Here is a 15,330-nt window from a genome sequence, read left to right as displayed (position 1 = left end):
GAGACACCGGAGCAGTTCTGCTGAAAACAGCGTTAGTCCGTGTTAGTTGCATCCAAAATACACAAATTAGAGGCCAAACAATAGCAAAAGTGTTCGGGAAAGTAGATACGTTTTGGACGTATCAACTCCCCCAAGCTTAGCTTATTGCTTGTCCTCAAGCAATTCAGTTAACAACTGAGCGATAAAAGAACTTTCACGAACACATTTGCTCATATGATGTATATATTCTCATGATATGGCTAATACTTGAGCAGTTCATAATGAGACACATGCAAATAAGATCATCTAACAGCTATGTCAATCATGGAGAGGTACCAACAATTAATAATAAGCATCATGAATCATGTATATAAGCAGGATTGCAATGTTCATAAGAGAGCATGATAAAGTGGTATCTCGCTTGCTCGTATTTGATTGGCAAAACATAAATGCCCGGGCACCTTTGAAGTTCATAGAAAGACTAGAAGTAGTGATTGTCAAAGATAAAAGCATCAAAGTTATACCACGATCAATCATATTTCGAGACAAGCATATTATACTAAGAATGACAAGTTGTGCTCTCAAGAAAGTGCTCAAAGAAATAATGGAGACACAACATAAAAGTAAAAGATTGACCCTTCGCAGAGGGAAGCAGGGATTAACATGCGCTAGAGCTTTTCATTTGTAAAGTAGGAGTAAAATTATTTTGAGAGGTGTTTGTTGTTGTCAACGAATGGTAATGGGTACACCAACTACCTCGCCAACCGGACTTTCAAGAGCGGCTCCCATGAATTATTGCATATTTATGTGGCACTCCTTCCAACCTTTCTTACACAAACCATGGCTAACCGAATCCTCGGGTGCCCGCCAACAATCTCATACCATGAAGGAGTGCCTTTTTATTTTAGTTTTATTATGATGATGACACTCCCCCAACCTTTGCTTACACAAGCCATGGCTAACCGAATCCTTCGGGTGCCGTCCAACAATCACAAACCATGGAGGAGTGTCTATTTAAGTTTAATTAATTCGGGACTCGGGAATCCCATTGCCAGCTCTTTTTGCAAAATTATTGGATAAGCGGATGTGCCACTATTCCATATGAGAGTCCGTCAAAAGTAAATGACAAGGTTGAAAGCTAAACACCACATACTTCCTCATGAGCTATGAAACATTAACACAAATTAAGAAGCATTTTGAAGATTTTAAAGGTAGCGCATGAGAATTTACTTGGAATGGTTTGAAATGCCATGCATAGGTATTTATGGTGGACACTCGGGAATGACTTGGTTTTCATGTGTTTGGAGGCACGAGCAGCGTTCCCGCTCAGTACAAGTGTAGGCTAGCAATAGACTAGGGAGCGACAAATCAAGAGAGCGATGAATCGTCATAATCATGCTTGCGGCAAAATAAATTAACAGAGGCATAAAAGTGATACAAGAACTCGAAGCAATATAGATCATCGAGGCTTAATTGACTTTTTGTTCAGTCATATGCATGCGTGAGCATGTGCCAAGTCGATATAAATGAATTATTCAGAGGAGGATACCACAATGCCATACTTACTTATGAATAAAACAATGCAAGCAAACATCCATGACATGCTACTCATATTAATAGATTGGAGCTAAGCATGAGAGATCATAAACTACTAGACTTTCTCAAATAACATATACCTCACATGAACCAACTAAGCATGCTCACATGGATGAGTATATGTACAAAAATGAAAACAAATAGAGTTCATACCAGCCTCTCACCACAATCAAATTGTCGTAGATCGTCATTATTGCCTTTTCACTTGTGTAGCTTGGATAATATGAAATGAAAACCACGCTCCAGCCACCGAAGACCATTGAACTCATAAAGAACTTTACAAACCAAAGAAGAACAGCAAATATTTTTGGTGTTTTCAAATTGCAAATAAGAACAAGAGGAAACAAGCAAACAAAGCAAAATCTTTTTGGGTTTTCTTATAGCAAACTAGCAATAGCAAATAAAGCGAAACAAATGCAAGAAACCAAAATAAAGAAATGGTGAAGAGAAACAACAGAAATATTTTTGGTCTTTTTGTGTTTTGGGAAAGAAACGAAGCGAAAGCAAGAAATAGCAAACTAAAAAGAAACACAGAAAAGCAAGATGGCAGAAATCTGCCAAAACTTGACAGCAGTACATAAATCGATTTTTACAAAAATCTTACGTTGCTCAGTTCGAAAAGTGCTCAACTAATGAAAGTTAGATAACAACCTGGGGAACATGCACAAAAATTTTCAACTCAAAATACTGTTCTGGCTGGGCACACGAATTTTTACGGTAACAGCCCAGAATCTGTTTTCAGGCAGCACTTCCCCAAATATCATCTTCCTCTCATTGGAAAATCACTCAAACAAACTAAACAAGTATATACAAGTATCCAGCAATCATAATATGCAAAGAATGAGTGATGCCGGTATACCTCTCCCCAAGCTTAGGCTTTTGGCCTAAGTGGAGTTCAATCCCATCGATCCCATGAAGTAGTATCTCCGTAATATGAAGATGGGTCGTATTCCGGGTATGTGCTAGAAGAAGCACCCGGATATGTGCCGGTGTGGTCGTAGGAGGTCCCGACGTCCTCGGAGTCATGTTGCTGGTGGAACTCTTGTATCTTCATATGCTCATCCACCTCCTCCTTAGTGCACGACCATGATTGCCTGTCAATACTTAACAAACCAGGTTGGGGAAGAGGGATTTCCTTCTCCTCCCCGTCAGAAAACAACATTCTATATACCATATTATCTAAAGTAGAGTCAGTTGTAACAAAATGATGACTCTTCATAGAAGTAATATCGAGTCTCCTAGGGGCCAATGGCACATCATTAGGATCAATAGGAAGATTAAGAAATGTTAAAACACGCAGTGCAATGGTTCCTCCAAAAATAGGCCCCCTGGTAGACAAGCGGCGAGCAATAAGAGCACCAAGGTGATAGGATGTTTGTCCAAGTAAGTGCAATGTTCAAGAAAGCAAGATGGTAGCTAGAGATATTACTAGTGTTCTCCCTACCAAGAATGCTAGTAGCAATGTAGTATGCAAAATATTTAATGGCGGGGAGTTGGATCTGTTCCTTATCTTGCCCCGCTGAATGGTGCGACAATCATCATCGGTGATCCCTCTGTAGAGCTCCAGCAAGTCCCGGGGGTTGTCATCAATCCTACTTGATGTACCTACAGGGGCAATATCCAAGGCACAACAAAAATCCTTCAATGGCATAGTCACAATATTACCATAGATCCTGAACGCAACCGTTGGCTCATATTGTTTGTTGTTGAACTGGAAACTCTCGACGAAGGTCTTGGTGAGCAAGTAGTATTGCTCCCTTTCATCGCCCATATAGGTGGTTAACCCTGCCCTGTTGACAAGTGTTAAGAAGTCCTCCAATATTCCTGCATTCCCTAGAAAATCATAGCATGGAAAAGTAGAAGCATTAGGAGGCCCGTTGTCCTCTTCGGGCGCGAAGCTAGGCGCGAGGATGTCCTCGTTGTACGACCGCCTAATTTGGGTGGAGGACCTAGAAGGCCTCCCGGTGCTGGTTGTTCCCTTCTTGAACAATTCTCCAAATTTGAACTTCTTCATTTTCTGAAATTTCAACAACCAATATAAAAATTTGATTTGGTGACATATAATTGAGGGAAACTACCATAGGAACTTGCTAGAGTACTAATCATGCATCAAAACTAATTTCTACCAATTAGAACAAGCATGAAAGCTCACCAAACATGTTACCTACAGCAGCAAAATATTCAAGATATACTCAACCAAATAAAATTCTACTTGGATGGGTGGAGGAGTCACATACCGAAGAGCAAATGTGCCAAATTTCAGACAGAAATCTGGGCTGAGCAAAGAGATCGAGAAATCTGGAGCTCTGGAGCAAAAACGCGAGAGAGATGAACTTGGTACGAGTTTTTTCGGGAGAGAGAAGGTGCTGGGAGGAAGAGATGGCAAAGTGGGGCAAAGAGGGGCCCACACCACATGGTGGCGCGGCCACCTCCTTGGCCGCGCCGGCCTGTGGTTTGGCGCCCTCTGGTGCCCCACAGGTCATCCTCTGGTGCTCCCAGGTGCCTCGTCGAAAAATAGGACCAACGGTATAATTTTCGCGAATTTTTGAAAACTTTGAAAAATGCACATTTTCTGGGTATTAAGTTTATTATTACTGGCCAGGAAATTTTTTGAAATCTCAAATCAACTAAGAAACTTTGCAAATTAAAAGAGCTACAGCAACTAAAGCAAGTGGAGAAAGAAAGAGATGTTGTTTACCTCCTCTATGCATATAAAAGGTATTTGTTAACAAGGTTGATCAAGTCTTGCCACCAAATAAATTTTATATAGCATATGAAGGAATAAACCTCAAATCAATCATGTTACCTTGAATTGTATTGATATGGATCCAATCACAAGAGTTTGATATTCTTCTTTAGGCTCATATATAGGACAATCGATGGTTCCCACTTTGATAGTTCTCACATGAGAGATAGTATTAACTCCGCACGCTTTTTCAATCCTCTTGGGGAAATAGACGGTGTGTTCCTTATCATCAACATTGAAAGTAACCTTTCCTTTATTGCAATCAATAACAGCCCCTGCGGTGTTAAGAAAAGGTCTCCCAAGAATAATAGACATATTATCATCTTCGGGCATTTCCAACACAACAAAATCAGTTAATATCAAGCAGTTAGTAGTAACTTGAACAGGGACATTCTCACATATACCAACAGGAATAGCAGTAGATTTATCAGCCATTTGCAAAGATATATCAGTAGGTATCAACTTATCTAAGTAAAGTCTCTTATAAAGAGAAAAGGGCATAACACTAACACCGGCTCCCAAGTCACATAGAGCAGTTTTGACATAATTATTCTTAATAGAACAAGGAATAGTAGGTATACCGGGTCGCCCAACTTCTTTGGAATTTTGCCATTGAAAGAGTAATTAGCAAGCATAGTAGAAATTTCCTCATTGGGGATTTTCCTTTTGTTAGTAACAATATCTTTCATATACTTTGAATAAGGAGGCAATTTAATAGCATCAGTTAAAGGGATTTGCAAGAATAAAGGTTTCATCCAATCACAGAATTTATTATAGTGTTCTTCTTCCTTTGATTTTAGTTTCTTAGCCGGAAAAGGCATTTGCTTTTGCACCCAAGGTTCTCTTTCATTACCATGTTTCTCAGTAATAAAATCTTCTTTAGTATACTTTTTATTTTTAGCATGCTTTTCGAGTTCTTCTTCAACCTCTTCTTTATCGGGAGTATCAATCTTATCATTATCTTTATCATTATCATGTTCATTACCACTTTCGGTTTCAGCATCGAAATAGAAATACTATTAGGATCATTAACGAGTTCGGAGGATTCTACAACATTTTTATGTTTCTTCTTCTTTTTCTTAGAATGAGCTCTAGGTTCAATACGTTGAGAATCTTGTTCAATTCTTTTGGGATGCCCTTCAAGATATAGAGGATCCTGGGTAGAGACACCACCTCTAGTTGTTACTTCATAAGCATGTTTCTCTTTAGAATTATTCCCTAACAAGTCATTTTGCACTTTAGTGAGTTGATCAATTTGAGTCTGAATCATTTGAAAATGTTTGACAAGCATCTTAACATCATTGGAGGTTCTCTCCACAATATCATGCAATTGACTAATAGCTTGAGAATTTTCCATTAGATGATTCTCTACTCTCATATTAAAATTTTCTTGCTTAACAATATAATTATCAAACTCATCTAAGCATTGCGCAGGAGGTTTTGAATACGGAATATCTTCCCTAGTAAAGCGTTGAAGGGAATTTACCTCAATCATGGATGAAGGGGGAATTATCTCACATATATCTTCTATAGGAGGTAGATTCTTCACATCTTCGGATTTAATACCTTTCTCCTTGAGAGACTTCTTGGCTTCCCTCATATCTTCATCATTCAATTTAATTAAACCCCTCTTCTTCACTATTGGCGTTGGAGTTGGTTCGGGCGTATTCCAATCATCATAATTCCGGCCTATTTTAGCCAATAATTCTTCGAGCGTCGTCTGGAGTTCTTTTCCGAAAACACAACCAGCACAACTATCCGGGTATGCCCTAGACTCAATGGTTAGTCCACTATAAAATATATCAAGTAAATCATGCTTTTCTAAATCATGGTCGAGGCAAAGCTCTAATAAGAGAGCAAAATCTCGCCCAAGCCTCGGGCAATTTCTCCTCATCTCCCCGATCAAAATTATAAACTCTCCGCAAAGCGGCATGTTGAGCACTAGCAGGAAAGTATTTCCGAAAGAAAACAGCAAGTAATTCTTTTGGACTTTTAATAGAACCAGGTGGCAAACTATTATACCAAGTTTTAGCGTCATCCTTTAAAGAGAATGGAAAGATTTTAGCAACAAAGTAAGTACGCTTCTTAACATCACCAGAAAACAAGCTACTCAAAGTAGATAACTCAGTCATGTGTTCAACAGCACTTTCTTTTTCAGTACCACAAAATGGTGTTTTCTCAACAATAGCTATATGAGATAGATCAAGAGAAAAATCATAATCTTTATCCCTAATGTTTATAGGAGATGTGGCAAATTTAGGATCAGGAGACAGTTTATATCTAACAGTGTGTTCTGCAAGCAACTTTTTAATTTTTCTTGCATCAGTAGTAGCATTGCATTTTTCAATAAAATCATCATCAAGCTCCACATAATCTTCCTCAAGGTCATCACTAAAATAATCAAGTTCAGGTGAACTAACAGGTGTAGTAGCATTAGGAGTTTCAGTATTTTCAATTTGTCTAGATTTAGCAATTGTAGCATCTAGAAAAGATCCCAATGAACCACTATCATCAAGCACAGCAGAAACATTATCAATATTATGAGAGTGTTCAGATTCAGCAGATGTACCCGCATGCGAAGCATGTGGCGGTGAAACGAGTTTATCAATCACAGATGGTGAATCAAGTGTAGCGGAGGTACTCAGAATTGTACCTTTTCTTGTAGTGGATGGTAATATGGCGATCTTAGTATCGCGAGGTTTACCCATGATGGAGAATTTGCAGCGAACAATATTAATCCAAGTGAACTTCCAAATAAAGCTATGCTCCCCGGCAACGGCGCCAGAAAATAGTCTTGATAACCCACAAGTATAGGGGATCGCAACAGTCTTCGAGGGAAGTATTACCCAATTTATTGATTCGACACAAGGGGAGACAAAGAATACTTGAAAGCCTTAACAACGGAGTTGTCAATTCAGCTGCACCTGGAAACAGACTTGCTCGCAAGAGTTTATCAGTAGTAACGGTTTTATAGTAGTAGCGGTGATGAAATAACAGCAGCAGAGTAACAAAGACAGCAGTAGTGATTTTAGTAAACAGCAGGATTAAAATACTGTAGGCACGGGGACGGATTAACGGGCGTTGCATGGATGAGAGAAACTCATGTAACAATCATAGCGGGGCATTTGCGGATAATAATAAAACGGTGTCCAAGTACTAATCAATCAATAGGCATGTGTTCCAATTATAGTCGTACGTGCTCGCAATGAGAAACTTGCACAACATCTTTTGTCCTACCGGCCGGTGGCAGCCGGGCCTCAAGGGAAACTACTCGGATATTAAGGTACTCCTTTTAATAGAGTACCGGAGCAAAGCATTAACACTCCGTGAACACATGTGATCCTCACATCACTACCATCCCCTCCGGTTGTCCCGATTTCGTCACTTCGGGGCCATTGGTTCCGGACAGACGACATGTGTATACAACTCGCGAGTAAGATCATAAACAACGAATATCTTCATGAATCAATAACATGTTCAGATCTGAGATCATGGCACTCGGGCCCTAGTGACAAGCATTAAGCATAACAAGTTGCAACAATATCATAAAAGTACCATCTACGGACACTAGGCACTATGCCCTAACAATCTTATGCTATTACATGACCAATCTCATCCAATCCCTACCATCCCCTTCGGCCTACAGCGGGGGAATTACTCACACATGGATGGGGGAAACATTGCTGGTTGATGGAGAGGTGTTGGCGGTGATGGCGGTGATGATCTCCTCCAATTCCCCGTCCCGGCGGAGTGCCAGAACGGAGACTTCTGGCTCCCGCGACGGAGTTTCGCGATGTGGCGGCGTTCTGGAGGGTTTCTGGCGACTTCGACTTCTCCCCGGCGTTTTTAGGTCGAGGCGAATAAGTAGTCCGAAGGAGGGCGTCGGAGGCCGGCCGAGGGGCCACACCACGAGGCCGCGCGGGCCCCCCGGGCCGCGCCGCCCTATGGTGTGGGGCCCTCGGGCCTCCACTTCAATTGCCCTTCTGGCTCCGTTAGTTTCCTGGGAAAATAGGGCCTTCCGCATAAATTCCGAGGTTTTTCCCGAAAGTTGGATTTCTGCACAAAAACGAGACACCAGAGCAGTTCTGCTGAAAACAGCGTTAGTCCGTGTTAGTTGCATCCAAAATACACAAATTAGAGGCCAAACAATAGCAAAAGTGTTCGGGAAAGTAGATACGTTTTGGACGTATCATGGTCCGACGACGACGGGCCGAACCCGGACGAGACGGCCGATCAGCAACGCGCCCTCGTCGAGTCCTTCGAGTCGGAGAAGAAGCTCCAGGACGACGCCCGTGCCCACGAAGAGGCGCAGATTCGTCGCACCGTCGAGCTCTGCCTCCAGGCGGCGCAGCAGGGGAGGGCGGACGTTGACCTGCTGCTGGAGCAGCGGTGTCTGGCCACCGCCCTATGCACGGAGAGGCGGCACGCGCAGCAAGAGCTGCGTAGGAGGGGAGGCGACAACAGGGCGGGGCCGTCGAACGCACCGCCGGGCAGTCAGTAGGCTAGGTTTAGATGAAATCTAGCCGTTTTCATTCAAACTTTGTAATATATAATCAAATTTGAATGAAAAACCTTTATTTTTGTGCACCAATATTCATTTTGGGGAGGGCGTTTGGGGGACGCGACGTCCCCCAAATGCGGTACGAACAAAACACGTCCCCCAAACGCTCAATCCGACACGGTTTGGGGGACGGTTTAGGGGACGCAACTGAAAATGCTTTTAAAACGCTTGCTATAGGGGCCCTTTTGCATGTACTGTTTTGTCTATCTCGTCTAGGTTCACGCTGGCAGCCAAGAAGGCAGCATGTGGACGGTAAAATAAAAATAAAATCAGGTGAAAATATTGCAAAAGGGAATCCTATAAGATTCCTTTTCAGCTCCATGGTTTGTAACAATGGAAGGGGGCCGGAGAAAAAAATGCTTCTGTTTAGAGCATCTCCAGCCGTTGGGCGCTCGCCACGACCAAATCCGGCGTTAAATAGTGTTGAATTGGACGAAAGTTTCGACTGGGGAGCGCCGAAGTTCCAGCCGTCTCCCTGGTAGACATCCGGTGTTCGGCGTTTTTTCAGAAAAAAATGTCCCTGGAAACGACCAAAATCAAATATCCAGCATAGTTCGGCGAATTCGACCAGTTTTGCTAATATTTGGTTTATTTTTACAAATAAACGTTATATTTCAACAAAGCAAGACAAGTTTTCAAACAAATCAAATGGAAACTAGTTGGTGTTGCCTCGAAGCGTCCATATGTGCTCCAACAGATCATCCTGCAGCTATTGATGCATTGTGGAGTCTCGAATCTCCTTACGCATAGCGATAAACGCAGCCCACGATGCTGGCACCTGGTGGTTAGGCTGTGCAAGAGGATCCTCTCTGTCATATAGTGCAGCTTGTTCGCTCAGAGGAACCGGATACTTCCGCTCATGGTCGATAATCATGTTGTGTAAGCACACACAACAGTTCATCACCTCCCACATCTGATCTTTGGACCAAGTCAAAAGCGGGGAACCGGACTACAGCAAATCTCTGCTGGAGGACACCAAATGCACGCTCGATGTCCTTTCGGCAACCTTCTTGTTCCTTGACAAACTCCAGCTCATTCGGGAGGACGGCGCCTGAGATAGTCTTCTCAAATGTTGCCCACTTTGGATAGATACCATCTGCAAAATAGTTCCCTTGTTGTAGTGTCGGCCATTAACCTGGGGAGAATGACCCTCAACAAGCTTGGAGAAGATCGGCGAGCACTGCAAGACATTGATGTCGTTGTTGGATCCCGGCATACCAAAGAAGGAGTGCCAAATCCAGAGATCATGGGTAGCCACTGCCTCAAGTATCACAGTGCAGTTTTTTTGTAACTCTTGTACATTCCCTGCCAGACAAACGGACAGTTCTTCCATTTCCAATGCATGCAGTCAATGCTTCCAATCATCCCTGGAAATCCTCGAGCTTCATTGACAGCGAGGATCTTAGCAGTGTCTTCGAGAGCGGGTGATCTCAATTAGATGTCCCCGAACACTTCTATCACCGCCCTGCAGAACCGGTAGAAACAATCAAGGGCAATGGACTCCGCCATCCGAATATAGTCATCGGCAGAATCACCAGGAGCTCCATATGCCAGCATCCGCATAGCCACCGTGCATGTTTGGAGGGCGGAAAACCCTGCCGTGCCGGTGCAATCCAACTTGCATCTGAAGTAGGAGTCGTACTCTCGAAGGGCATACACAATTTTCAGGAAGAGCTTCCGGCTCATCCTGAAACGACGCCTAAAAACAGCCTCACCATCGGCAAAGTAGTTGGCGTAGAGCATGAAGTAGTCCTCCATTCGCTGCATCGGCTTGCACTTCCGGCGACCTGGTGTCGACCCACCACGGCGACCAATGGTCGACTCGGCGTACAAGCCGGACAGATAAGCTAGGATCAGCAAGTGCTCCTCGTCTTGGGCGGCGGCTGCCATTTCTTCTTCAAAAAGCTCGGCGAACATTTGCTCCTCCTCCTCATCGGAGTCCATGTACGGCCAGGCAATTTCACGAACACCCGTCGGGCGTGTCGTCGAGGAGCGACATGAGGGAGCTGCCCGACGACGGAAAATAGGCAGAGGGCACGACGGGTGGCAGAATATAGGATGCTGGGTGGATGAACGACGGAGTTGAGGCAAACGGCCGGCGGATTGGCGAGGGGTGGTGCCGGCGGAGACAGAGCAACGGGAGGGGAGGGGGGATCTGCGTCGACAAAGTGGTGGGGTTCGTGTGTTTTCTCACCGACAGAGCGGGCCCATCCTCGGTTTTCTCTCGTCCGGAGTCCCCGAGCGCACCCCGGGGGCCCGTGATGGCCTGGACTCTTCAGATGGATTAAAGACCAAATCCGAGGGCAAGACGAGGAGCCGGGGATGTGGATGGGCCGAATAACGCCGTCTGGATGTAAAAAACGGCTGTCGGGGGTCTCGTCGGGGAGACGGCTGGAGATGCTCTTATAGCAGCAAGAAAACAACAAAAATCTAAAGCAGCAGCAGCAAGAAGACACAAAAATTTGGTGGCAGTAGAATGTACCTTGTCCCTGCCTCTCCCACTCACGATGGCGGTCGGAAAATTCTGCGACACGCTCCTCACTGCGTCTCTCATCTGCAATGGGTTACCACAAAAATAAATTTACCACGCGGTAAAAATTTATCCAGATAGCCTGTGAATAGAACAGAGGAAAAAGAAACTGACGTCTTCGGTCATGATGGCGCTTTCGGGGTCCTCCACAATCGGCGACAGGGTGCCGTCGTAATCCAGGAACATCACGATCTGGTTCCCCTTCGCCGCCGCCTGCACGGCCTCGAACCACTCTAATGCCAACGGGTGCTTCTCCTGCGATTCAGGCCTCCATTAATTCTTTGTTTTGAACAGAAGGAGAGCGTAGCCATGTGTATATACTCTGTAGTTGCATCTCCACTTACCATCCAGTCCTCGTGGTCGGCGGCGGCGGCGAACTTGGCATAGCGGGGCGACGAGGCCTTCATGGAGTCCACCAAGGACCCTTCCCTGAGCACCCCGGAGGCGGCGAGGTCCATGCGTCCCAGGGCGGCCTTCTTGCAGTCGCTCGCCATCCTCGGTGGGAACAACGAGAAATGGAGACTTGCCTGCGCTGGCGGCGACACAGCGGTGACCGCGTCCTCGGCGGCGAAGGCAGCGTGGTTCGTCATGGGGAAGAGTGGCGGAAGGAAAGAAACAAAGTGGGTGGGGTACCGCGGAGAGCAAAGCAAGAGGGAGAGGAAGATGCGATGGCGATGGTTTGGGGAGTGTTGAGGAAGGAGGCTAGAGGGAGGTGGTTTGATGGCTCTGGGCAGTGGAGGCCAGTGTTATATAGAGGGAGTGAGGGCTGGCCCACCTGGATTATCTGATATGGAAGTGTCAAAAAAAATTTCCTTGAGAATGCCTTGGGGGCTTGGACAATCAACAAATAGTCATTTTGTCTCCAGAATTTTAAGCATTTTAATATCATGTTAATTTTGTTGCATATGGGTATTGCATACTTTCTCGAGGTGGAAGTGTAGTGATATACTTGTTCCGACAAACAAACGTGTTGCGCAAGTTTACGTGTTTTGCGCGGCAACGCCATATCAGTTTACAAACTAAGATATAATAATGCCGTCTAGCAGTATCTTTTACGCGGTGCACCGGATGGTGTTTTGGTGAGATACTCAACCAAATGCGGTGTACTATCCTCCAGTGTCATGCCCACCGTTAATCAGTTGAGTTAAATGCGCAAGTAAGGTCTTTCCGGAGTTTAGAAACGAAGCTCTAGATTTTGATCCGGACGCATGACCGTTCTTCTTGGTCGCATAAGTAGTTTGCCCTCGCACCTCGTGATGGGCATCATAATGAGCAGAGGATGATGTGCTCGAGGGTGGCTGTTATTTGGTCGTGGGGTGGTTCATACATGCCAAATTAAGCTCTCGCATCATCCTAAATATTGGTTTGTTCTACTCTCTTATCGATTTCCCCCCCCCCTTAAATGCGCAAGTAAGGTCTTTCCGGAGTTTAGAAACGAAGCTCTAGATTTTGATCCGGACGCATGACCGTTCTTCTTGGTCGCATAAGTAGTTTGCCTTCGCACCTCGTGATGGGCATCATAATGAGCAGAGGATGACGTGCTCGAGGGTGGCTGTTATTTGGTCGTGGGGTGGTTCATACATGCCAAATTAAGCTCTCGCATCATCCTAAATATTGGTTTGTTGTACCCTCTTATCGATTTCCTCCCCCCCCTCCCCCGTCTCTATAGATTTCATAGCATCTCCGTAAGCCATGTCATCTTGTAGACCCCATGGATGAAACATTTTTTCTGGTCCAACGTTTTTTTACCTCCTTCCCGTTAATTAATGGCTCGAATTTAAGCTCTCCAGGGGGAATTTCCATAGTGCCAAAGACAAGGAAGGTCTTAAAGACAATTTAATGGCTTCGTAATTGAATATATACTTGTAAACATAAATTGGATAATTTGTGACCAGTATATAAATATTAGGCATGCAATTAAATGCCTGAATACTCTAGATACAGTACGCAACATTTATTGATGAAGATTCTGTACATTGTACTCCCCATGGAGAGCATATATTCTTTAATGTGCTGCAATTATTTGGAACCAACTGACGTGGCAAGCCGATGGAATTATGTTCGATACCATTTGATCCTGGAAATCTTGTTTAATTTCTGCATTAAACCGACATAATATACGTTGTGAGTCAAAGAGGTCTGCTATCAGTATCTACAATCGTTTAACAGTTGGCAACTTGGCATCCTGGATTCTTTGGTGTATAAATCATTTATTTAGATGGTGCACAAATCATCATGTGTACTCATGCTGAAGCCGAGAGAAGCCACAGCAGTGTGGGTGCAGCGGGGCTCAGCGGTCGCTGGTCAGTCGCGTGAGACAAGAGCCCATATGGGCCCACGAACTGCTAGCTGGCCCGCCGGACCAGGTGCGAAAGGGACCACGTGTTGGCCACGGCCCAGGCACATATGTAAGCCCTCTAACCCTCTGCTGCCTGTAAAAGCTCCAAATCCTCCATCCAACGCAGTGTATTCTACGGAAAGTTATTTTTAGCTAAGGTACACCGGTGCTCTAAACATATTAGAAAATTAGGAAACTTATATTTAGAGGTTTCAAAAAACTATAAACAAAATTCCATAAACAGCAAATGATATATCATACTAAGGGCAAATGATATATCATACTAAGGCTTGTTTGGTACTAGTTTTTGTGGGGATTAGCGGAGATAATCCCCACCAAATTTCAAATCAACACTCATTAGTGAAACATGTTTGATACTAGAGCGAGTTTAATCCCTACACATCCCCCGATACTCTATCTCTTCCAAGTGGATTGGGATTGAAGTTTTGTGGGGATTTAGTGAAGGTAACAGTTCGCCCAATAATCTAGACTATTATCCCTACTAATTCTCACAAAAAATCTATTACCAAAGAAGAGCTAACGTGCAAAATCTCAATTTCAAATATTTTATATTCTAAGCTACACAAAAAGTTTGTCTTTTTAGAGAGATAAAATCACTATGCTTAGATCTACATATTTGTTATTTAGCAAAACTACACATTTTTTCCAATTGGAAATTTGGTGAGATACATTACTAGCTGCATCATTAATTTTTTCAGAATTTTGTAAAATGTAGGAATATAATTTTTATTTTTTTGAATAAAGAAGTCACTAATACCTATGGACACCAAATCTCCGTACATGCCCTTTCCTAAAATAAAATAAAACGCAGTGCCAATGTCTGATTTGACTCTCACCGCCATCTGGGGCGCCGACAACTCAAGAGTGATACTATTTTTTCTAGTATAAGAGAATCTTCAGCCACGTCCCCAAAGCATCCCCAAAGAAATTTGGGGTGCTCCGAAGGTTTCACCGCCCTGAGCCGCGCGCACCATAATTTTTTTCCATCCGGCCCGACCCAGTACAGTGTTCGGCGCCTCGAGCATGTCCCCGCTACACAGGGGACACTGTGGAAACGCCGAATGCAACCAAATGACGCTTCACGAATGTCAGGCCAGATCTTCAGCGACGCAAAGCAATTTCATTTATCCCGCCACTTCCCTTCCTCCCACCGCTTCTATCATTTTCGCCTCCCTCTGCATGATTCATTTATCCCTCCCGTCACAGATTTATCCTACCTAGACCGTCGCTGCCGTAGACATGCCGCTGAAAAACTCAAAGAACAAGAAAGTGGTCGGCGCAGCCGCCAAGCTACCGGGTAAGGCAGTCGCGAAGAAGAGGGCGAAGGCGCCCTTCATGAATCCGCAGAAGGCGCTACCGCCTAAGACGAAGACGGAGGTGTGGACACAAGGGGATGGGAGGCAAACTGTGTGGGCCGCAAATTCGTGAAGGGATCAGTGACCAAGGCACGCCGAGGTCGTCGTGCTGGACAGGCCAGCGGCGACTCAAGATGTGCCGTTGATGACCCACAAGTACTATAGGGGATCACAACAGTATTTGAGAGAAGTAAAACCTAAATT

The 15,330-nt window shown here is 44.3% G+C and overlaps 1 protein-coding gene across 1 annotated transcript in view; it reads right to left on the bottom strand.

Moving 5' to 3' along the window:
• Positions 1-12,002, bottom strand: part of LOC124675628 (probable trehalose-phosphate phosphatase 3) — a 40,436-nt gene extending 28,434 nt beyond the window's left edge. Inside the window, exons 1-3 of the mRNA XM_047211694.1 lie at positions 11,757-12,002; positions 11,527-11,667; positions 11,345-11,436 (exon numbers count right to left, since the gene is read on the bottom strand). Of these exons, the coding sequence (XP_047067650.1) occupies positions 11,345-11,436; positions 11,527-11,667; positions 11,757-12,002 (479 nt within the window). The remainder of the gene's footprint in view (positions 1-11,344; positions 11,437-11,526; positions 11,668-11,756) is intronic.
• Between the last annotated feature and the right edge of the window lie 3,328 nt (positions 12,003-15,330).

Source organism: Lolium rigidum, chromosome 7 (assembly GCF_022539505.1).
Source record: "Lolium rigidum isolate FL_2022 chromosome 7, APGP_CSIRO_Lrig_0.1, whole genome shotgun sequence".
NCBI lineage: Eukaryota > Viridiplantae > Streptophyta > Magnoliopsida > Poales > Poaceae > Lolium > Lolium rigidum.
This window is presented reverse-complemented; position numbering and strand designations above follow the sequence as displayed.